This window comes from Podarcis raffonei, chromosome 3, assembly GCF_027172205.1.
Source record: "Podarcis raffonei isolate rPodRaf1 chromosome 3, rPodRaf1.pri, whole genome shotgun sequence".
Taxonomy (NCBI): Eukaryota; Metazoa; Chordata; class Lepidosauria; order Squamata; family Lacertidae; genus Podarcis; species Podarcis raffonei.
The window spans coordinates 119681845-119707317 of NC_070604.1; the positions used below are offsets into that span (position 1 = coordinate 119681845).

Here is a 25473-nt window from a genome sequence, read left to right on the forward strand (position 1 = left end):
TGATACTTAACACCAATTTGCACATTTGGAAGAGATAATGACAAGTTTGGAGGGGCGCAGGAGGGGGGAGGGGGAGAGAGATGATCACACAAGATATAATTAAACAATTGCAATAGTAAGAAATGATTACACCAACACAGAAACAGGGCAGGTGATGCCCGACAGTTGCACAGAGAGATAAATGGGCTATTTAGCTTGAGCAACAACTGCAGAGTCAAATATATTAATGCCATTAATGCGGATTCGAGGCAAATAGGTTTTGGAGCACACCGCGCAAGTGTCCAGGGCCATGAAGTGCAACCCACAGATATTCCTGGCACACTACCACACATGCCAGAACCAGACCTAGCCTATCCGAGACATCCCTTGGGCTAAGAGACCGTAGGGCTCTGCACCCAATTGACATGTGCCTTCTGTGACTGGTCAGAGTAGAGGCAAAAGAGCCTTGCTGAGAAACAGGTGACCCTGGACGGGGTCTGCTGCAATGGATCTTACAATTCTGTTGGTGGATGGAGCAGATCAGAAGGCTTTCTAGGGGGTCAGAGATTACTTGAACTACCCTGGCCTACCATAGGGACAGAGGGGAATTTTGTTTGATCTGCATGCTCAAGCAAACTAACCTAATTCACACCTTCCAGACTAACACACAGACTGGAATACAATTGTCTTTGGATTTTGCTCTTCTCCAAATGTTATGATACAGATTTCAGCTCTAAAATGTACCCAAATGCATTAAAAGAAATACGTGCTTTATGTTTAGAAATGAATGCACTGAACTAAAATAGTCCTTAATCAAAATGTTGTGATAACATATATATTCAAGTAACGTCTAAATACAAACTTGCATACTTTAAAAGAAAAGAAAAAAGCAGAATGAAAAAGCATGTGTGAAATCAACCGAGACCAGAAACAGGCTAGTCCTTAGCCTATTTAGGTATGCCTTTACTGCTTTCATTCTATTTTGCATGTCGTAAAGTTTATGATATACTTTATGGAAGTGTGGCTTATGTACAGTATATTTCAATAAATAAAATAAAATAAGTTTCTTTAGAGGCTTCCTTGATGGTATGGCTCTGCAATTCTCTTCTTCAGCCGGAGCTGGACAGTGTCACAAAGTCTGAACTGCTGCCTGACACCCTTTGTGTCCCATGTTCAGAACCAGCTGCGGGCTTGAATCTGGATTTGGATTTGATATCCCGCCTTTCACTCCCCTGCAGGAGTCTCAAAGCGGCTAACATTCTCCTTTCCCTTCCTCCCCCACAACAAACACTCTGTGAGGTGAGTGAGGCTGAGAGACTTCAAAGAAGTGTGACTGGCCCAAGGTCACCCAGCAGCTGCATGTGGAGGAGCAGAGATGCAAACCTGGTTCCCCAGATTACGAAACTACCGCTCTTAACCACTACACCACACTGAATCCAGGCAATGGCCTCTGCAGGAATATTTGCAAGCTCCTCTAGCCCACCTTCCCAGCCAAAAACATCTAATACTGAGAAAAGCAGGTATAACATGCTGATCGGCAATTTACTTATCCCCACTGACTCAGATAAGGAACACACAAAAGCAACTGCCCCAGATTTTCCAGGGCGCGCTTGTTGCACCACAGAAGGACAGTGAGAGAAATCCCCACCCCGGCACTCCTTATGACTTAAGCCTTAAGCAGCTGCTTAACACCCACATCTGCTAAAGCGGTCTCTAGTTCACAAAATCTTATGCTATAATAATACTGGTTATCCTTTAATGTGCCACAAGCCTCTTGGTTCTTTTTCTGCTGCAACTGACTCTCTTTCCCTGGAAGTTGCTCGCTGGAAATTACAGCTAAACGACACTAAATTGCACCCTTCATTCACTGAGATTGCAGAAAGATTATTTAACATACTGTATATTAAATATCTAAGGCTGCAATTCCATATGTACTGAAGCCCTGATAGGGCTCATTTTTTCCAGAAGACACTGCACATTACCTAAATTAAGGACAATATTGTCCCAAGAACAGATAAACATGTTTCATTTAAACTTCCTATGAATAATTCCACTGACTTGATCTTTCAAGAAACATCTGTGCTGATAAGCAGGAAAAATGGTAAAGAAAGGGGAACCGCCGGATTAAAATGCAAGAATATTAGCATGGGAGGAAGCAAGGGAACAGCCTGGAGTAAGGCGAAAAAGAGAACAACGAGGTAGACATGGAATAAGTAGTAAAATGAACCACTCCAGAGATAAAGAGACACTGAGAAAGAGTCTGGTGAGTATGTCTGGAACAGCATCACCTCTTTCAATTCATCAAAAGACTCTTCAGTCTCCTCCTTTAAGGAAGTCAAATATGCATGGGGTACAGTCTCTCTTGAGACTGTATCATCTTGGGCTGCAAGTAGGGAGCGACTGTGTTGAATGTACCCGTATGCGCAACCCCCCACCCCACCCAAAACCTTTGCCTGTGGAAAGGTATCCTATCAGTAAGGAGAAAAGGGAAGCAAAGGACTGGCTAGAGGCATAGAGACCCTCACAAATCAGGCTGCCATCCCTGATTAGAGGGCCAATGCTTGTGTGGTCGCGCGGTCACGTCCGACCTCCTATCAGTCAGACACAGGCCAGTACTTATCCATCCAAGTTGGCAGCCCAAAACAGACAGACAATGACAGGACTGCCAGCTCCAGCCTGAGCACACCAGGAGGGGAGCTGTGGACACTGAACCTCAGCTTGTGGACGCAATGAAGAGAGTCAAACCTGCCAGCTTAAAATCTGCTTAACCCTTCACAGGACACAGCTGACAATCTGTGCCAAGCAATCCTAAATATATAGGTCTGGTACTGCACTGGCCTGTCCCCCTCGACCCATCCTCACCCTCTCCGTTTGGCATTCATCATGGCAAATTTCTGGAGGTGAGGAAAGAAAGAGTTGTCCTTTCAACTTTCTCCAGGACTGAAATCAAATAACAGCACTTAGAGCAAGAATGCCAACGACATAACTAGAACTACCCACAGCCCTCTGGGGAGGAAAACTATACTGTAAACCCAAGTTTCAATGGTTGCCAGCTGACAAAGAGAGCAAATCCAATATGTTTGGGGGTGAGAAGTCAGAGGTAGAGCATATGCTTTGCAGGAGAAGGTCTCAGGTGTGCAAGGATGATGCTATTGTGTGCTTTAGTATGTAAGGAAGTGGCCAACTTACCAATTGTCAGTCACTCTTAAGGGCTTTACACCTTAAGAAGAGCCTGCAGGATCAGGCCAATGGCCCATCTGGTTCAGCATCCTATTCTCGCAGCAGCCAACCAGACGCCTATGGGATTTCCGAAGGCTGGATCTGAGCACAACAGCACTCTCCTCACCTGTGATTCCCAGCAAGTGTGATTCCCAGCAACCTTCCAAGATACCCCCAGACAAAAACTATGGAGACAACCTCCTTGATGTAAGCCCATGTCTGACTACAGAGCTGGGAACTGACATACTGTTGAAGTATCTCTCTCTAGTGCATTGTTCAAACTCTTTCTAGGCTTCCTTAGAAGCTTATCAGGGGTTCCTCCGGGAAAAGATCATTAATGAAGGCTTGGGTTGACATGGACCAATGGTAAAGCCCAAGAGGTTTGGCCAGTGCCCTGTGTAAACAGCAAGGGCACTGCTGAATGGGACTCTGAATCTGACATAGGTTCCTCGAGAAATGCATAGACTCAGTGGCAAGTAAACAGATAAGGAAAGGGCTCCCTCGGGGGAGGAATATGAAAAGCATTGCTCTGGTGCTGAGTTATTTTTGACTATGACTGCCAAAAGCGTTAAGAAAAAAAGGATAATGCCGGCAGATTTAAATGCAGAAGAAGAAGCTGCTGCAACGGTATAAACCAATGTCATGCAAACCCCAGATGTTCCAACAGGGAGCGATGGCAACATCAGCATGGAGTTCACGGTTCGGAGTGATGAATTCTCTCTTCTGCTAGGTGCGACACCATGAAACAAGTATAGCAAGGCCAAAAGGATCTCTCATGTGAGTGCACTAATAGCCAGGCAGGAAACCCAACAGGGAGCTAGTCTCCAGGAAGGCTGGAAAACTCACGCTGGTACTTAGAACTCTGAGAAACTTTGCAGCAAAGTACAGCCTGATGGCTAAAAAGTTGATGATGGATTTTTTCCCCCAAAGGCCGGGTGCTTGTGGGGGATCTGAAAGTCCCCCTCACTGTTAAGTTTTGCTCAGCCTTACCTTTTGGTAATCTTCTTTGGATCTCAAAGCAGCCTCCATCTGTTCTGGGGAAAACGTGTAGATGGCAGACCGATACTGTGTGCCGAAATCATTCCCCTGCCTCATCCCTAAGATTAAAGAAGAAAACGAAGAGGAAGGTGTGGGTGGCTCAGTTCTACATCCCAGAGGGTGAAAATATAACCAATCAATCTAATGTTAATGTTGTCCTGCCACAGGTTTAGAAAAACAAGCCCTTTGCGTGTTGTACGCCCACAGTTGTCATTTTTATCAAGTATTTCCCTCTTGCTTAACCAGAAGTGAATGCATATTATGGCTTGGTGACATCACTGGCAGCCAAGTACAGCTGTAAGGCATTAAGAGAAATCAAGAGAGTGATTGCAATATGTGCTGTCATTTAATTCACTGAAATCAAGAGGCTGCTTAAAAAAAAAGAGAAGGGGGTATCATAAAATCACTCAAAGAATCCAACTGTAAAGAGGCCTTTAGAAACTCTCTAATGAGTGGGGAGTGCTTATCGGAGGAGGCGGTTCTGCACCCTTATAGGAGCTGGAAAGTTTCCCCTATAATCCTGCTCTGCTTTAAATGGATTGAGGTCCCTGTGCTGGCTCTACGGCAATAGAAGCCTAAGGCTCATTTGTTACTTTGTCACTGGAGGGAAATGGGCTGAAGATTAAGAGAGGGCTGCATGCCACCGTGAGAAGCTTGAGTGAAAGTATGGATGCACACACCAAATTGATGGCATTATGCTGTGAGTTGGCGCACAGTCAGACAAGGTGGAGTGGCCACTGACAAAGGAAGTTTGGGGGTGGCAAAAGCCAAGCTGAAGTTGGCCCCGGCCAGGTCAACACACGACAGCCTTTCTGGCACCTCTGAAGCAGCCAGGTGGAATGGCGGTTGCTGGAAACAGTTCAGGTAAGGGAGGAGCCAAATGGCAAGGGATAATGGCAGAAGCAGTGAGCATGAGACCACACCTTAAGGTGGCATAACAGGACAGACCGTCTTTGCCTCTCGTATACAAGCCACCCCATGCGTGTTGCACCCATGGTTATCTAAATGACTCTGGGACTGCGCCACTGCTGCGCTGCGTTGTCAAACAGTTTGGACTTGCTTGTGAAATGGAATAGTTTGCCCGCTGGACTGCAAAAAAAGGCAGGCCAGGGGAAGAGGGAGATTTTGCCACCCTGTGAGGCAATGCACGTTTCATGTAAGTGCCCCATTTATTGCTGCTGTTTCATATAAGTGCACCATTTATTTTCAAGAGAAAATAATAATAATAATAATAATAATAATAATAATAATAATAATACCTTTATTGTCATTGTACAACCTGTGTACAATGAAATTAAACGAGCCTCCCTCCCCTCCAAACACTCAATCTCTTATCAAACACTCCACCTTGCAAGTCAATTTTGCTATGTTATTTTTCGTTCAACAGCCTAACAGCCCACGGATAGAAGCTATTTTTTAGCCTGTTGGTATGGCTGATTATACTTCTGTATCTCCTGCCCGAGGGTAGAAGATTAAAGAGGTGCTGGCCGGGGTGTGAATCGTCCCTGAGAATTTTTCTCACTCTCCTAAGGCAATGATCCCTTGCGATGTCATCTAGTGGGCTCAGGGGACAGCCCATGATATCCTGTGCTGTATTCACCAACCTTCGTAGAGACTTTCTGTCCGTGGCTGTCAGGCTAGCATACCACATTGTGATACAATATGAAAGGACACTTTCTATTGTGGACCAGTAAAAGGAGTTCATCAGTTGTTGTTTAACATTATTCTTTCGCAAAACCCTGAGGAAATGGAGTCTCTATTGGGCCTTTCTGACCGCCTGAGTTATGTTGATTTTCCAAGTGAGGTCTTCACTAAGGTAAACTCCCAGGAATTTAAAGGAGGAGACTCTCCCCACACAGCCCCCCGATATACAACAGGAAGGTTCCCCTCTCTTCCTCCAGAAGTCCAACACCATCTCCTTTGTCTTACTAATATTTAGGTGCAAGTTATTCTCTAAGCACTATGTAGATACTTTTTGAACCTCCCCCCTATACGCTGTTTCATCTCCGCCTGCAATCAATGTGGCCTTTTAAAAAAACCTTTTCTTCTTCTTCAAAGCAGCACTGGTGCTTACTATCAACTCCCCCTGGCAACTATTGCTTGTGGAAATCTCAATAAGCAACAAATGAGGCAAGAAATTCAATTTAGGAAACAATAGTGTAGAATGACCGATCCTGATAATCCTTTCTTTGTTGAGAAGAAAGTCAACCCAGGCAAGCACTACGCTGCCTGTGTGAGATGTGTCACCTTAAAATTCCACCTGGAAGCCTTAACTCCCCCCAGTGATGCCTTAATCAGCAAATCCGGAGCAACCTTAGATTTGTATCACAGTCGCCAAAATGGAAGGTCTATTTTCCATTTTTGGCCAGGCGGTTTGAAAGTCGCATTTTTCAATACAACTTTTGGGTTCCTGAAATTCGTTCCGATTGTGCAGATAAAATATCAGGGGTAGAATTCTGCAGGATGTGTTGCTGCTGTGTGAAAACAGTCCCGATCCAAGGATCCCCAGGCAGGCACCTCCAGGTGGTGGAGACTTCAGGCACTATCCTGGCATCTGGGCATCTTCACTTGGTCACAAGTGACTGATAGCCTGTTGCAAAATCCACCAGGTGCATTTCAAACGCTGCATATCACTACTGAAACTTCAGAACCAAATCCTCACCTACATAGAAAAGTCGTATCTGCTTCTAATATAAATCAAAACTCAGCTGTCACTTAACCATCCCCATATACCATATTTTTCGCTCCATAAGACGCACCTTTTTCTTCCTAAAAAGTAAGGGTAAATGTCTGCGCGCCTTATGAAGCGAATGCGTGGTCCCTGGAGCTGAATTGCCCAGGGGCGAAAAGCAGTTCATGCTCCTTTTTTTGAAAGAGGGAAGTGGGTGTAGAAACAAAGCCACTGATCAGCAAGAGATCGGGAGCAAGATAAGGGACACTAGAGATAAAGGAGGCTGCCTGGGAGGGGGGAGTTAAAGAACAAACTTGCAAGGAAAGGAGACAGGAAGACTAAAGCAATAAGGAGAGAAATTAGAAGAAAAGGAGGAGCAAAAAAACTGCTCCAGCTAAGGAAAAGACACTAATGCAAACGAGGGAAGGGAGTGTTGAAAGGAAGCAACTGATTGGTAAGCAGTTGGGGAGCAAGATAAGGGACACTAGTGATAAAGGAGGCTGCCTGAGAATGGGGAGGTAAAAGCCCATGGATCCTCAGGATTTTTACATTGAGTCATCAGATTACATAGCATGTCCATTGCTACAGCCTGCACCAAAAACACACACACATCCACTGTTGCGTGGGGCCACAATGACACAAAAATGTGGTTAAAAAGCACGGATCCACATGGGTTCTCATGATTTTTGCATTGGGCTACCCCAAACTCACCGTCAAATCACATGTCTGTGGCCACAGCATGAACCACAAAAATCATACATACACTGTTTCGTTCAGAATATTTTCTCTCTTTTTTTCCTCCTCTAAAAACTAGATGCGTCTTATGGTCAGGTGCGTTTTATGGAGCGAACAATACGGTATATCTGAGCCCAAAGGGGTGGTGCATCTGATGGAAAAGCCCTGCTCCACTTCCCCACTGACCTCATTCCACATACGAAAGGAATTACAAGCTGGACCCACTCTATTGATCTTGAGGAGTAGCTGGGTCTGTAAAGACTTGCTCCCAAAACTGCGTGCAGAAACCTGGCCATTTAAAGCTTTTCTAGTAAGTACTAGCACAGGCATAGGCAAACTTGGCCCTTCAGATGTTTTGGGACTACAACTCCCATCATCCCTAGCTAACAGGACCAATGGTCAGGGATGATGGGAGTTGTAGTCCCAAAACATCTGGAGGGCCGAGTTTGCCTATGCCTGTGCTAGCACTTTAGAGTTGCGGACAGTCTATGAGAAGCCACCATGCAACTGCCCTACAATTGGCTGAATATGAATTAATGGTACAGTGGTACCTTGGGTTAAGTATTTAATTCGTTCCGGAGGTCCGTACTTAACCTGAAACTGTTCTTAACCTGAAGCACCACTTTAGCTAATGGGGCCTCCCGCTGCCGCTGCGCCGCCGGAGCACGATTTCGTTCTCATCCTGAAGCAAAGTTCTTAACCTGAAGCACTATTTCTGGGTTAGCGGAGTATGTAACCTGAAGCGTATGTAACCTGAAGCGTATGTAACCCGAGGTACCACTGTATATATACTCGGCCAATAAAGCGAGATGAGCACCGCAACCCCAGAGTCGGCCACGACTGGACCTAATGGTCAGGGGTCCCTTTACCTTTATACTAATGGAGCCTAGTCTGCTATGGAAACTGGTTGCCATGCTGACCCTCAAGAAATGCAAAATAGTTTGAACCGTGGGCATCTCTGAAACAAGGACCACCTCACCCAGCCAACACTAAGGATTTACTTGTTCTGCTGATTTTAAGCATGGGTTTAATTCTCTCACCAGAACCAACAGAATTTAGAACTGATTGACTTAGACCCGGGTCATGCCAGTTACACAGAAAAAGGCCACTGCTCGGGGCTGGTGCATTTGCTTAAGCTACAGAATATCTCAGGTTCAGTCCTCATCATCTCCTGGAAGGACTAAGAAGGTCCCTTCTGAAACCCTGGAGAGCCACTGCCATCAATACTCCAGACAAGACAAAGAGTTAGATGGATCAAATGGTCTGATTCAGTATGCTTCCTGTATTCCCAAGTTGCTGTGAGCTCTCCGTTAGGTAAGTTCTAAAGATTTTTTAAAAAGAAAACCATACCTTGAGCCAGAGGTAACAAGGGTCACGAGAAAAAGGGTCAAAACAAAAAAAAAATTTCCTTCCAGTAGCACCTTAAAGACCAACTAAGTTAGTTCTTGGTATGAGCTTTCGTGTGCATGCACACTTCTTCAGATATCTGAAGAAGCATCTGAAGTATCTGAAGAAGAAGTATCTGAAGTATCTGAAGTATCTGAAGAAGTGTGCATGCACACGAAAGCTCATACCAAGAACTAACTTAGTTAGTCTTTAAGGTGCTACTGGAAGGAAAAAAATTTTTTTGTTTTGACTATGGCAGACCAACACGGCTACCTTTCTGTAACGAGAAAAAGGGTGTCTGTCAGCTCTTCCACCAGAAGGCTGGGCAGGGTGGCAGGGAAAGGCACACACAGACACAACCACACTTGCCTCTGTGGCAAAGCAAGGTTTTTGCTTACATGCGTTTTGCTCTGGTGAAGATCATAGTGGTCTTCAATGTGCATGTGCGTGTTAGTTGCTAAACCTGATGCACTAATTCTCAGCTGTGCATCATGCAGGTGAAATTAACTGAAAGTGAAAGAAAAACTGTTCAGCTAAAACTGTCGGAAGTTGTGATTAGCTGAAAGAGAAGCTATGATGTGGAAAACAGGAAAGGTGAGCAGTATGTTCTAGAAACGCTCCACAGTAGCTGAAATATGGCACAGGAATTGAGATTATGCCATGCTTCAAACTGGATCAGGAGCACACCAGAACGCAGACCATAATATGTTGCACAGCTGCCTAAGCCTCCTGTTCCAATGTAATGCAACAGTGTCATTGGGCCAGGAAGCAAAGGCGGCCTTGAATGCACCCAACAATGCCTAAGAAGCATTTTGTAGCCACAAAAAACTCACCGGGTGTTGATAAACTACAAGCAGAAGCCAAAATGAATCCTTGCAGCGGGATTAGCAACTAGATGAATAATCCAGGCCTTTGACTATGCTACTTTGCAAAGTGGAATCACCAGGTTTAATTCAGTTCTAGTGTAAACTTGGATTGCAATGGCATTTTGAGAGTCACACACATGGCACTCCCAATCTCCCCCTCTCATGAAAGGCAAAAACCTAATGGAACCATTTTCCGTTCCCCTCCATTCTCAAAGGATCCAAGTGGTAATGGAGACAAATTGCTACGCTCTGAAACGCTCTCTGGCGTGGTGCAGTGAAACTGTAAAGGGCAGCTCATAGCTCTTACTTTGGTTGTAAAAATGTATCTTTGATTTACAGAGTTTTCTGCAGCTGTCACTTGTCTTCTGATATATCGATCCGTGATTTTCCTCCCCACACAATCAATACCTGCTGAGTTAAGACTAATAAAACTCCCTTCCTGCAGCTCATCATATGATTATTTAGCAGAAGTCATTTGTACCGTGTCGCCCTGGCTTCATCTCATCACTCACTGTAACGATTCCTGCGAAAAGAGCTCGAGAGTCGCCAATGGGAAAGGGAAATTTTTGAAGAGAAGGTCACGGCATGTTAATGAGCTGGCACTGAGGCCGTCCCACTTGTTTGGCAAGGGGAGAAGCTCAGCAGCTAAGTTCCCGGCTGCAACTGTCCTTGGTGAAGCTCTAGGCCACAAGGAAATCAGAGCCTCTGCTTTACCAAACTTAACTGCCTGTTTCAGGTTTCACAAAGGCATCAGCTGGAGGTGGAGCAGAGGTGAAGAGGCAATAACAGCCCCTTATGCTTTGTACCATGGCTAGGCAAACTAAGGCCCAAGGGCCAGATCCAGCCCAATCACCCTCTCAATCCGGCCCGCAGGCGGTCCAGGAATCAGCGTGTTTTTACATGAGTAGATTGTTTCCTTTTATTTAAAATGCATCTCTGGGTTATTTGTGGGGCCTGCCTGGTGTTTTTACATGAGTAGAATGTGTGCTTTTATTTAAAATGCATCTCTGGGTTATTGGTGGGGCATAAGAATTTGTTCATGGGACGCGGGTGGCGCTGTGGGTTAAACCACAGAGCCTAGGACTTGCCGATCAGAAGGTCGGCAGTTCGAATACCTGCGACGGGGTGAGCTCCCGTTGCTCGGTCCCTGCTCTTGCCAACCTAGCAGTTCAAAAGCTCATCAAAGTGCAAGTAGATAAATAGGTACTGCTCCGGCGGGAAGGTAAACGGTGTTTCCGTGCGCTGCTCTGGTTCGCCAGAAGCGGCTTAGTCATGCTGGCCACATGACCCAGAAGGTGTATGCCGCCTCCCTCGGCCAGTAAAGCGAGATGAGCGCCGCAACCCCAGAGTCAGCTACGGCTGGACCTAATGGTCAGGGGTCCCTTTACCTTTTAAGAATTTGTTCATTTCCCCCCCAAAAAAAAAATATAGTCCGGCCCCCCACAAGGTCTGAGGGACAGCAGGCCGGCCCCCTACTGAAAAAATTTGCTGACCCCTGCTTGTACTATGGAGTCACTTGCCAGTTCAGGAGCCCAAAGGGTGGGATATTCAAAGGGCAGTCAAACCAATGATTCATTGTTTGCTAAGATAGGCTCATGATAGGAGTTGAGGCTCAAAGAGTTTTCCTGTAAGTTTGCTAGAGAGAACTCTGTGAGACACTCTCAATGTGCTCTGCCAGGGGTGCTGCCATATATAGTTTCACCTGCCTGGGCACACCCTACTTTGCCTCTCTTCATCTCATCACCAAACCAGAAATCTGAGGACAATGTGCATCTCTGCTCCATTGCTCAGATACCACCTTAAGCTAGACTCCAGCATATCTTTGTAATGGAATCACCATTTTAAGCCTTCCTGAACAAAGCTCCCATAATATTCTAGTGGGAGAAGCTGGTAAAATGTGGGTTAGATGGTGTTTATGTGGATTTGTAGCTGGTTGACTCCCTCCTCATTTTTAACATGTCAAAATGAAATAGCAGGCTCATAGCAGAATGCATAATGGTGGCTTAGGCCTCCTTTCACATTCTATATGGGTACAGCTGTTCTTCCGCTCCTCTAAGAAGACACATCTGTTCATTAGAAAAAACAATGTAATTTCTAGTGACTAATTTTAATTATTTGCAGATGATAGATTCCTTGTGCATCTATAAAAGGCTCAGGCTTCCCCGCTCGGTGACAAACGAACAGGCCCTTTAGGCGAAATGGGATGCAGTAATGAAAATCTGATACAAACTGAAAAAATGAGTGAATGGAGCAGGTTGGTCTCTTGAGAAAAAGAAAAGGGGATTCCTTGGGTCCTCCACCTCATCAGGTGACTCAGAGATAGCCACCAGAGCAATACACTGGTTTTTTACAAGCTTGGCTTGCTATGCAGCAGGGTTTAATATTCAGTTGCTGCTGAGGTCTGATTACAGGATTCATAAGGTCCTTTTGAAAGCTGTCAATGAGCTGTGAGTCACATATTCCACCACTGCCTCCCCCGCCATGCCACATCCATGGTGGAGGAGGACATGAAACCCCATGGAGACAGCATAGCTAACAGGAGTCAGAGTTGCATCCCATGCTGGAAGAAAAACATGGTGGGAGGCTCACCAAATGGCATACAATGCCCAGCATGCTCGTTGAAGCTGAGCTACTCCACTAGCCAACCAGAGGGAAGGGAACGGGCTGGGCAAGCTTGAAAAGTAGCAATAGACAGGGCAATAGTGGGGAATCTTGGATCATCCTCCGGAAAAGACTCAACTGGGTCTTGAAGGGAGGAGACACCCTCTAACTTTCCCCCCAACCTGCTACCTTCCAAATGTTTTCGACTGCATCTTCCAACAGTCCCAGCCAGCAAGGTGCTTCAGTCTTTAACATCAGCAGTAACATCTCGACCATGGGAGCGTTTCAGCCCTGTTCTTGAGTTTGTTCAAAATCTAAAATAGCTTTATCTTGTACTCCTTTCTTTGAATTTGTGCCATTTAGGTTTTTAAACCTTTTTGTAAAAGCAGCACTAGAATTTTCACAGTTGAGTCTTCAACCCCTTATTACAGTGGTACCTCGCAAGACGAATGCCTCGTAAGACGAAAAACTCGCAAGATGAAAGAGTTTTTCATTTTTCGAGTTGCTTCGCAAGACGAATTTCCCTATGGGCTTGCTTCGCAAGATGAAAACGTCTTGCAAGTTTGTTGAATGCATTGATTTTCAATGCATTCCTATGGGAATCCGTGCTTCGCAAGAAGAAAAATTCACAAGACGAAAAAACTCGCAGAACGAATTAATTTCGTCTTGCGAGGTACCACTGTATTGTTCTTTGCCTTCTTCAAGTTTGGCTTTGTTTAATACTTGCTATTTAGGGTTTCAAACCTATTTTGTAAATTCAGTTTTAGAAACTGTACTTTTGAATCTTCAATCCTATTACTGTGCTTTGCTTTACCTAGATCAAGCTAGGATTATAATACATCAGAATTTTTGGGGTTCTACCCTTGTTTGAATTTTGGTCATTTAAGTTTATGATTTTTCTATTTCCTTCTGAGGAAACTGAATAGTTCAGTGAAATGAGGTTTGTAGCCGGCATCCCGTTAAGGTTTCGTTTTCTTTTAGGTTTTTCTAAATTTTTTCCTTAAGCTTTTTGATTATTATTATTTAGTTGGTTTCCACAAGATAATATTTCTAGTCGATTACTTCTCGTTTCAGGGATTTTCACGGTATTTCATTGTTTTGAGCAAGGTGTAGAAGGCTGCTCCAACCCACGTATCACACCTTCCCTGCTGCTGGATTCTGAATGCTTTGGGGCGGGAAGAACGGCAAGAAAGAGCTGCTCTCAGCAGTGGTGGAGCGCACAGGCCGTGTCCCCGAGGGGGGTGGGGCATGGAAGGTGCCCTTCCATGCGCCACAGTTCAGAGTAGGAGAGGGGCGAGGAGGCTGCTGCCCACTCTTCTCCTGCTTTTCGCTGCCTAACCCGCCAGCAGAGGCGGGAGGAGTTGATGTGGCCTGGCACACCTTGCTGCGGCCAAGGAGGGCTGGCGGGTCGTAAGAGCTGCTGCCACCAGGTGCGAGGTGTGCTACGGCCGAGGAGGGTGGGCGGCAGCGCTGCTGCCCACTTGCCTGTTCTCCTACCCTAGGTCATGCCTGACTCGGGGGCGAAGCTGCGCCAGGCACAAGCGCCGCAGCCAAGGTGCAGCTCCTTCTGGCACAAAGCCAGGCTCCGATGAGGGAGCCTGCTGTGGGGGCACTTGCTTGTGCCCCCTCTCAAAATTGCACTCAGGGCCATGGCACCCCCCATGCTATGCCTCTGGCTCTCAGGCCCCTCTGCTCTCAGCGAGGTGCAAACAGAAGGATAACATCTGCCTCCTCTGAATGCCAGAAATTGGTGAAGACAGTCGGAAACAGGACACCAATCTAGGTGAAACTTTGTTCTAATCCGGCAACAGTCTGTATAAAAAGCGGGTGTCACAGAGCTCTTATGGGGGGGGGTCGAATGGGGGGAAGACACCAAGGATCCACCCATCTCTCCTTTTGCTTTTGTGAGGTACAGTCACCTCCAAGGTCACAAATCTGGAATAGAGGGACTCATGTTGGGAGCGGCATTTTAGAGCAAGTTATCAGTCAGCAATCCCTAGGCCGAAACTGCCCCCTTTCCTTATTTCTCTTCCTCCAGGCATGTACAGAGGTACCTCTGGATGTGAACAAGATCTGTTCCAGAGCCCCATTCGCATCCAGAAGCAAACGCAACCCACATCCGTGCGTCTGCGTGTGTCGTGATTCGCCGCTTCAACGCATGCGCGTGACATCATTATGACTGTCTGTGCGTGCGGCAAAACCCGGAAGTAACGCACTCTGTTACTTCCGGGTCGCCGCAGCGTGCAACCCGAAAATACTTATCCCAAAGCTACTTCAACCCAAAGTATGACTGTACAGTCATACCTCATGTTACGTTTGCTTCAGGTTGCGCATTTTCAAGTTGCATCCTGCAGCGACCCGGAAATAACAGAACAGTAACGGGTTTCACCTCCGGAACAGATCCCGTTCGCAACCAGAGGTACACTGTACTGCTTTCAGACTGCAAACACTTCCAGGGAGCAGCTATCAAACCAGAGTACCTGGCTAAGACAATTGTCTAACGCACTGGTGCTAATGGTCTCCGTTCAGCAAGCCCTGCAACCTCTCGCTCATTCTTCTCTAATCGTAAGAGATACCTGTAATTCTGGAAAGATGAAAAAAAAACACCAAATTCACAGAGGATAAAGCTCTGTGCCTGAGTGAAATCATCAACTGCGAAGAGGCCTTTAATTTGAAAGACAAAAGATCGCATTAAGGAAGAAACTGTAATAATCAAAGGTGAAAGGAATGTCTATTGTCTTGTTCTCTGTTCTGTTCTCTCCTCTCTCTCTCTGTGGGAATTTTCACAGGCAGGCATCTGTGGGGGGTTTGGGGGGGGGAGGCTGCCTTGCGCGCTTCCTGCTCCTCATTCTTCCCCACCCCATCAATAAATGCCGGCAATCATACTCTCAAGCTGCGGTGTGATTTCAAGGTTCATCTCTTCCTAGCAGCTCGAACACTAATTATCCCAGCTGTAATTAGTAAGATAATTAAATACTGGCTCGCTCATCACTCTACCTTGTGTCGGGTCATGATTCTCCCAGAAGACCTTGAGCAGTTTCTCAAAGCTGATGGTTTCTGGCTGAAATACCACGCGCACAGCTTCGGTATGGCCAGTCCTCCCTTTAACGAAACGAAAAAGAAGAAGAAGCCAACGTATTAATCACAAAAGGCCACCCCAAAAGAATGGGCATCTGCCTCGCCAATAAATTAAAACGGCAATATAAATATGGGGATAGGATAGGGGTTTCTAATTTGCCCGCAATTTTACCACATCACTTTTTCAGGTGGTTTGAGAGGAGCATTTGCAGTGCATTGCGATGGATTCCTCAAGCAGGGGCCTTGCTAGGCGATCCCAGAAAGGCCAGCTGGCGCACATTTCGCTGTAGCAGCCATGATGTTGGACCACAAAGAAAACTAAGCCAAAACCTCTGTTCTGCTCCACAGTTCATAGCGTGAGGAAGGCTGGGCTGAAGTAGTGAGGCGTTCTCAAAGTAAAGGAAGGATTGAACTCTGATTAATAAGAATACACACAGAGGCTTGAACCAGCAAGACTCTGGGAAGGGTGTGTATAATAATCTCTCTCTCCAGCCCCTGGCCCAGGTCGTTTTATTCACAAAAGAGCTTTTTACAAAGTGTTCGGAAGAACCAATCAGATTTCTTCTGAGCATTTCAACAAACCCCACGTGGGGACAAAGTCAAACTACAAACACTAGTTAAGCATGCATACTTTTGGGGTAAATGAATGAAAACTACAAAAGAGTGCATTCAAGAACCCCGGCGGTCATAAACAATCAATACACATGATAAGAAGGATGGCCAGGAGGACAGCGATCATGATCACCTTTATGTGAAACCTGTTTCCTGGCCCTAAGATTAACATATCAGAAAAGCTACAGCAATGAAACTGCCCACTGTCTTTGATGACTCAGGAAGCCTGCCTGTCTAAGTGGGTACGTGACTTGTGAAGAAAGAGAAATGGAACAGGGATGCAGAGGTGTGGATTGATCAAGAATCATATCAAAATAGTTTAAACCCTTACTCTATATTTGTTATAATTCCTCATAGCAATCCCACCTGATCACTACAAGTAGCTTATCAAGTTTCATGCTCTCTTTCATTTGTGTGAAAAGTTACCTCCCATTTTCAGGAGGTGGGTTTGATATCCGTTGCAAACAAAAGTTGTGCTGCTTTGACACACTTTTTTCTCCATGGCTGTTGCCAACTTCTATTTTCTTACTTGCTCTCAACGTCCTCAAGTTCTTTGCTCTCACTGCTGTTAACCAGAAGTTGGCTCTGGCAACACATGCAATTTCATTCATGACATTGCATTGCTCTGATGTAATGATACCCTACAGTGTGTGCCGTTAAATTATGGCACCAATGATGCCTGCAAACGAATTCACAGCCAGAGGGCAAATGAGGGCAAATGAGGGCAGCAACAGGAAAATAAGTGCTGAGAGTAAGCCACAGTCAGATAACCAAAGAGTACTGAATCAGCAGAAGGGCTTGGCAAGGTAAGTACCGTATTTTTCCATCTATAAGATGCCCCCATGTATAAGACGCCCCCTATTTGGGGGGACTCTGATTTAAGAAAATGGGGGGAGATGTATCCGTGTATAAGACGCCCCTAAATTTTTGACATTATTTTTAAGGGGGGGAAACCTAGTCTTATACACAGGAAAATACAGTAATTCTTTGGCAAGTTGCTTGCCTATGCCAAACATGACAATTTCAACATGAATGTCAAAATTCAGAAATATTCAATGCAGCCTGACTAGCACCCAAGTGATAATAAATTCATAAAGGCTACAGCAGACAAAGAGCTCAGTGGTTCGAAACTCCCATTGTTCTGGGTGTGTTTTACAACAGGGAATTTCAATAATGCAAGCAGTTTCTGAGCTTTGAGCGCGGTACTGAGCCTAAGATTTCAGATTAAAACTGCTACTGCTGGAAGAAAAGGAGGACCTTTTCCTGCCTCCCCACTTCCAGCCACTCTCTGAAGACTGGAGAAAAATATTATCATATTATCATAAGAATATGGGGAGGAGGACTAGACCGTGTGAAAAATGAGCATAATATTTTAGCTGCACTTCATTCGTTTTCAGCTTTGTATTCTTGTTATTTAAAAAGCGTGCCTAGACGCTCCATTGCGGCACCTCAACCTAGGTTTAAGGTGCCATTTAATTCCTAGCTTTCATATCTCAATTTCCAACACTGGTAGGGCCGTTATATTAGCTGTGCTGGAAGACCAGCTCCATAGGGCTTCTCACTCTCTATACTGTCACCTGACATCAGCTACTTTATTGGGCTGAGAAGGGAAACAGGGATGCAAAGAGAGATAAAAATGGCAGTGGCTCGGGCATTTGGGATGCCAGATCTAAACAACTATGCTAATACAATGCATAGAGGAACTGCAATATTATTTCGTGCACACACTTCCATAAACACTTGGGTTCTGGTATGTCAGTTCTAACCCTGGGCTGCTAGTCGTTTCCATGTGAACCAAGCAGTTACCATTTTACGCCTGGTAATAGCAGTTCTCAATTAAAACTATGTACAGTGTAAGGGGGGAAAGGCATGATTAATTACAAATTATTCCTGTAATGGAATTACTGCATAATCTACCCAGTGGATTTGGTTATCTCAATAACTCTCAAATTATTAATTGGGGATTATATCTGTTTTATGGCTAAGTTCAAACCCAGGATATGAACCGCTCTCCTGTTGCCAAGAACGCTGATACTCAGCATGCGAAGTAGGTCCTCTACCATAGAGCTATGGTCTCTACCAGTGCTTTTTTTTCCTACAAAAAAGTGCCAGAACTCACTGCCTCAGTCGCCAACCCAGACACCGACGCCACCATCTTGAAACCAAAATCACGTGACAAGACGCCGGGCCACACCATCTTATAGGGAGATTCAGATTGTTTCCCTCCCTCAGCGCCTTCACTCATAAATGGGGAGCAAGACACCATGTACAGTGGTACCTCAAGTTAGGAACTTAATTCGTTCTGGAGGTCTGTTCTTAACCTGAAACGGTTCTTAAGCCGAGGTACCACTTTTAGCTAATGGGGCCTCCCGCTGCCACCGCACCATGATTTCTGTTCTAATCCTGAAACAAAGTTCTTAACCCGAGGTACTATTTCTGGGTTAGCGGAGTCTGTAACCTGAAGCATCTGTAACCTGAGGTACCACTGTACTCTTTTAGGCTGCAGCATAAAAACCCTGCCCTTTTATACCGTCTCATGCTGTGAAGCCTCTCAAACAGCAATACTTAGCGGGCATTGCCCTGCAGCACAGATAATAATAATAATAATTTATTATTTATACCCCACCCATCTGGCTGGGTTTCCCCAGCCACTCTGGGCGGCTTCCAACAGAATATTAAAATACAATAGTCTATGAAACATTAAAAGCTTCCCTAAACTGGGCTGCCTTCAGATGTCTTCTAAAAGTCTGGTAGTTGTTCTTCTCTTTGACATCTGGTGGGAGGGCGTTCCACAGGGCGGGCGCCACCACCGAGAAGGCCCTCTGCCTGGTTCCCTGTAGCTTTGCTTCTCGCAGCGAGGGAACCGCCAGAAGGCCCTCGGCACTGGACCTCAGTGTCTGGGCAGAACAATGGGGGTGGAGACGCTCCTTCAGGTATACTGGACCGATCCCTTGCATTGTGCACGCCCATGGCAGCAGTCTGCCACTGCCCCCTTCACCTTCTGGTCTCCAAGCTTGCGCCCCAGCGTCAGCCTGGCCTGCAGGGCACAGGCACCCACGGAGAAGCAAGCCTTGACCGTTGCTTCTCTACATCATGAAACAGCACTGTCATCGTCAGGCAGCTGGCCTGCAATGGTGCCCACCTGAGAGGTACTGGAACTGCGTACAGTGGTACCTCAGGTTAAGTACTTAATTCGTTCCAGAGGTCCGTACTTAACTTGAAACTGTTCTTAACCTGAAGCACCACTTTAGCTAATGGGGCCTCCTGCTGCCGCTGCGCCGCCAGAGCCCGATTTCTGTTCTTATCCTGAAGCAAAGTTCTTAACCTGAAGCACTACTTCTAGGTTAGCGGAGTGTGTAACCTGAAGCGTATGTAACCCAAGGTACCACTGTATTCCAGCAGAAAAAAAGCCCTGGTCTCTCCTGCAAAATAGGTTTCTACACACACAACACAACACAACACAATACAACACATAAACATCTAGACACTAGCACCATGATGTTCTGCTGTTCATTACAGTCCACATTATGCATGAGGAATTTGCTGGGGTTTTTTTTACTATATGTTAGTCAATGTTTGTATCTTACTTATACGTGAATGTAAATCTGGATAATTACTACTCCGACTTCGGGGAAATTGCTCTGCGTAACAGAGATGAAGGTCTACTGAGGACCTATAGGGGCTATTAGAATGACACAACAAAAATAAATCTTGGGAGTCTTTGGGGGGAAAGCACAGTGGAAACATCTGTTCATCGCACAACAGGAATGATGGGGGGGAGAAGTAGGAAGGACATGGAGATAAACTAAAACCATTGGAGAATAACAGGAGAAAAGGCACAGGAGCTTTTAACTGTGCCTTCAAATCTCAAACCTCCAAATTCAGCACTCATTTCTGTCCTTTTATTGCTAGCTGCAATTGGGGATGGGGAGAGATGAAAAAACCAAAGTCGAATGATGGGGAGGAGGACTGCTTCCTGTTAAGAAAGATATAAGAAATTAGGATTACATGTAGTAGGACACAGTAGTAAAAATGTGTACAACATACTTTGATTTGTGGGACAGTGCAAATATTTTTGTAAATTGCATGTGTGCATATTCCTTTACTAATTAAGTGCCGTATTTTTCGCTCCATAGGACGCACCCGACCATAGGACGCACCTAGTTTTAGAGGGGGAGAACAAGAAAAATCTCTCCCTCTCTGCGCAGCGCCCCTTCAGCAAAGCGGCAGGAGAAACGGAGCCTTTTCCATTTCTCCTCCCACTTTGCTGAAGGGGCGCTGCGCAGAGACGGAAAGCTGCGCAGCGCTTCTCCAGCAAGCAAAGCTAGGAGATCAAGAGGGATCGGTGGGCACCAATCCCTCTTGCTCTCCTGGCTTTGGGCAGCTATCCCTGAAGCCAGGAGAATCTTGCTCTCCTGGCTTCAGAGAAAGCAACACAAAGCCTACGGAGCGCGGAGGGAGCGCTCCCGCTGCGCTTCGGAGGCTTTGCGTTGCTTTCACTGAAGCCATGGAGCCTGCATTCGCTCCATAAGATGCACACACCTTTTCCCTTAATTTTCGGAAAGGAAAAGTGTGTCTTATAAAGCGGAAAATACGGTACTTTCTTCTGTTAGTCACACTAAATTTGCAGTGTATGTAAGAGCTGTTTGACAGTGGAACAGACTCCCTCGGAAGATGGTGGTCTCTCCTTCCTTGAAGGTTTTAAAGCAGATGTTGGTCGGCCACCTGTCAGGGATACTTCAACTGTGAATCTTGTATTGCAGGGAGTTGGAATAGATGATCCCTGGAGTCCCTTCCAACTTTACAATTCTATGATTCTATGTGTGGGTGGGTGTGCACCCAGTAAGCAACATGCTAGGGTGCCGAATGTGAGTGGATGAGAGAATCCAAGGATCTCGTTTTATAGCTTTTTGGTCTGGTCTCTTACCGTTGTGGTTTCTGAATCCAGAGCAGCCATCATCACCTCCTGAGATGTGCTGAGGGGTAAGAAGGAAGACCCGCACTCCACAAACTAGAGTGGCCTGGGAGGCTGCATGGTGCTTTTTTCCCTGCCCACCCAACTCTGCATAGGCAGAGAAGGCACCCGCTTGATATAAAAGAAGCATGAGAGAATCCGTCTTTCCCATTGGGCTTACTGGCGCCTTGCGCCAGGGCGGCGGCCTCTCAGGGGCTCCCCAGCGAGTGGGGGAGCTGCGCAGCTTTGCCGGCAGCCTCCCCTTTCCCTGCATGCCCGCCAGCTGTGCCCCATCAACCATATGGCTGGCGGGATTGCAGCTTGCCTCCCAAGCCTCCACGGAAGGGGAGCGATGTAGGGATGATCGCTGGGTCTGGAGCACACTCCCCACCCACAGGCAGCCTCAGTCTGCCTGCACGCGTGACCTTGGGGTGTAGGGCACACTCCCCCTCACAGACAAACCCATAGCTATCTGAACATCATGTCCTCTGTCTAACCTTTTGTGGTCTCAGTAGTCTGCGGTGCCCTGTCTGTAACCTTTGTCTCTGAGACCTTTTGTCTCCTTCGTCATACGCTGTGTAAGGGGAAAACGACGTGGTGGAAACAGGTGCCAAAATAGCTTTGTACTACCCCACAATCTCGGGACTGGAAGATGTGTAAAGGTCACAGCCCAAAATGTATCTGCCCGGTTTGCATATTTGTGTCAATAAAAGGAGGCTCCACAGAGCTGGCTGGCAGCTTGCTTGCAGATCACCTGTGCGCAGCTCACTGGCATTATCAACTCCTGCCTCATGTCCTTCACTTCGGAGCGATCCCTGCAGAGGCTTAGGATGGAAGCTGCGCCCCGCCAACTATATGGCTGGTGGACGTGCAGCTTCGTTCCCAAGCCTCTGCAGTAGGAGAGTGATCCCTGCAGAGGCTTGGGGGAAAGTCGACAACTCTGGGAACGGGAGGTGGGGCGCTGGAGGGATCTTTGCACCATGGTTAAGACGGCCCTGCATGTGAGGATGCCTTCCCCCAGTTCTTCTCCTACCCCATCTTCATGATGGCCCTGAACTTTTGAGCCTTGCCTTACACCTTGCACGCCTCCTTCCAGCAACTCCTGCAGCCAAGCTGGTGCCCAACGTCTTGCTTTCCTTTCCTTTGGACCATGTCAGCAAGGCCAAGAAGGGGGTTTTATTATCTGGGCATTCCAGGACCTCCATACACACTGCCTTCAGTGCTGCTGCCACCCCCGGAGGCGCTTTTCTCTCAAGACAACAACAACAACAACAACAGTGGTGGCAGATGAAAGAAACAAAGAGTTTCCAGAGTGGTGCATGCTCTAGTTATCTCCCACTTGGACTACTGCAATGCGCTCTACATGGAGCAGCCTTTGAAGGTGACCCAGAAACTACAACTAATCCAGAATGCAGCAGCTAGATTGGTGACTGGGAGTGGCCGCTGGGACCACATAACACCAGTCCTGAGAGATCTGCATTGGCTCCCAGTACGTTTCCGAGCACAATTCAAAGTGTTGGTGCTGACCTTTAAAGCCCTAAACAGCCTCGGTCCTGTATACCTGAAGGAGCGTCTCCACTTCTATCATTCAGCCCAGACACTGAGATCCAGCACCGAGGGCCTTCTGGTGGTTTCCTCATTGCAAGAAGTGAGGTTACAGGGAACCAGGCAGAGGGCCTTCTCGGTAGTGGCGCCCACCCTGTGGAACGCCCTCCCTTCAGATGTGAAGGAAATAAGCAGCTATCCTATCTTTAAAAGACATCTGAAGGCAGCCCTGTTTAGGGAAGTTTTTAATATTTCATAGAATCATAGAATCATACAATCATAGAGTTGGAAGAGACCACAAGGGCCATCGAGTCCAACCCCCTGCCAAGCAGGAAACACCATCAGAGCACTCCTGATGGTTGTCAAGCCTCTGCTTAAAGACCTCCAAAGAAGGAGACTCCACCACACTCCTTGGCAGCAAATTCCACTGTCGAACAGCTCTTACTGTCAGGAAGTTCATGAACTCCCTTTCCTTTTAGTATTACTGTCCATGGGATCTCACCCAGCACTTCCCTAAGTTTTATGAAGTCGGCTTTCTTAAAGTCAAGAAATTGAGTCCTAGTATGCTTGGCTGCTCCTTTCCGCTGTATAGTAAACTCAGAAGAGCATGATCACTCGCGCCTAATGATCCTTCCACTTCTACCCCACTAACCAGGTCATCAACATTGGTTAGGACCAGATCTAAAATGGCTGTTCCTCTTGTTGCTTCTCCCACTTTCTGGACAATGAAGTTGTCAGCAAGGCCAGTGAGGAATCTGTTTGACCTTATGCTCTTGGCTGAGTTTGACATCCAACAAATATCCGGGTAATTGAAGTCCCCCATTACTACTATCTCCCTTCCTTTTGCATGCTTGGCCATCTGTTCCAGGAAGGCATCATCTATGTCCTCCGTTTGGCTTGGGGATCTATAGTAAACTCCCACAATGAGGTCACTGTTATTCTTCTCTCCCTTAATTTTGACCCAAATGCTCTCACTTTGGCTTTGAGGTTCTAAATCTTGGATCTCTTCACAGGTATACACATCCCTGACATATAACGCCACTCCTCCTCCTTTCTTAACGCTGTACTGTTTAATTTAACGCTGTACTGTTTTTAATACTTGATTGGGAGCCGCCCAGAGTGACTGGGGAAATTCAGCCAGATGGGCGGGGTATAAATAATAAATTGTTGTTGTTGTTGTTGTTGTTGTTGTGACCAGGTTGGAGCCCCCTTTCCGCTGGCAGGGCCTATGCCGTTGCCTGTGGGTGGACATGGACTGGGACCCATTGCCAGGCCTGCAAGTCTGTGATTCCACATTTGGAAGCAACGTGAGCCAAAAACTCTATAGAGAACTCTTGGAGACATCAATCGCAAGGTGGGGAAAGACACACTAAGTCTGCTTCAAAGTGCCTTTCTAACGAATGTGCATCTTCCACCCCTCTAAATACACAGCAGAAACAAAATCAGCAGGTGTAAGGTAATAAATCTGAATAAAACTCAAATATTTTCCCCCTGAGATAAGGCTTCCAGTAGGGAACATTTCTGCTTTTCAACATGACAGAAGAAAGAGAGGTCGTTCATGTTATAATAGTTTTGTTGTGCAACTTAATAAAGAAAGGGTCACTGCTGAAGATGAAAACTTCCTGATTCCGGAATGTATATTCCCATTTTGCTCTTAAAGCATGTTCATTTCACTCTGATTTATCTCACATTAAAAACAGAAAGTTCTCCTCAGTCAGTCAAGCAGCCCCGCAGTCTGAGGCAGCAAAATTTCAGGAACCGTCTGTTCTGAAGCTTAAACTCTGAAACAGAGCCACAGAATCTTGATGGATTGATCTCAGGTCAGAAATTCTCAGTGTCAAACAGCTTTCTGCTTCTGCTCGCCATGTTCAGCTCAACCATATGAGGCCAGCTTTTCAACAATAAATGTTCTTAAGAAGGAAGCTTGCAGCTAGAACCGACATGCTATTCTAGGGCCTATTATCCTTGTTTCTATGTAACAAGGCCTTTGTGCAATCAAGCTCTATGGCAAGCGGCTGAGGGTTGCCATGTGTCCCAAGGCCGCTCGATACTAAGTGTAGATGTGGGTTAAAGCCCAAATATGCTGAAGCTCCGTTGATTTAAAACAGCGCTGACAATTTCTGTAGAAGCGGCACCTCGCTCCGGTCCACCTGACCCACATTAGTTCAAGACAGTGCTTTTTTTTCTAAAAAAATATATATGTTTAGGGGTACTCTCATTTTGACTCAAGAAAATCACCATTATATAGTTCAAATCAGGGGAAATAAATACAGTAAATGGGCAGTAGAAAGATTCACAAAATGTTTAGGGGTATGCGTACCCCCAGAAAAAAAGCACTGGTCTTTCTCTTAGCAAAGGTCATGCCGTAGAGTAAGGATGAAAGTTTCCGTTTCAAAACCAGGCCTGAAATCCCACTTAAATGAATCCAAATAACTGGTTTAATCCAAGTGTGAGTGGAAGTGGCCAGCAACCACCTGCTTGAACACTTTACCCAGGAAACCTATGTCCCCACTGTGGAAGGATGTGTGGATCCAGAATTGGCCTCCACAGTCACTTATGGGCTTTGTGTTAAAACCGTGTCTATGGAAGACGATCTTACTCGGCTACGAGTGATCGCCAAAGAAGTGCAAAGACATCCAGAGCTGCAGAAGTAACTGTGTTATCTTTGACAGCAAAGAGTTAAGTACCGTATTTTTTGCTCTATAAGGCTCACTTTTTCCCACCTAAAAAGTAAAGGGAAATGTGTGTGCGTCTTATGGAGCGAATGCAGGCTGCGCAGCTATCCCAGA

The 25473-nt window shown here is 46.2% G+C and overlaps 1 protein-coding gene across 7 annotated transcripts in view; it reads right to left on the reverse strand.

The window, feature by feature from the left end:
• Positions 1 to 25473, reverse strand: part of MSRA (methionine sulfoxide reductase A) — a 219238-nt gene that overhangs the window by 65547 nt on the left and 128218 nt on the right. For 6 of the 7 annotated variants that reach the window (XM_053383775.1, XM_053383777.1, XM_053383773.1 and 3 more), the window contains 2 exons: positions 15493 to 15597; positions 4189 to 4295 (listed from right to left, as the gene is read on the reverse strand). In XM_053383775.1, coding sequence (XP_053239750.1) covers positions 4189 to 4295; positions 15493 to 15597 — 212 coding nt within the window. The remainder of the gene's footprint in view (positions 1 to 4188; positions 4296 to 15492; positions 15598 to 25473) is intronic. The other variant, XM_053383776.1, reaches the window with a different exon arrangement.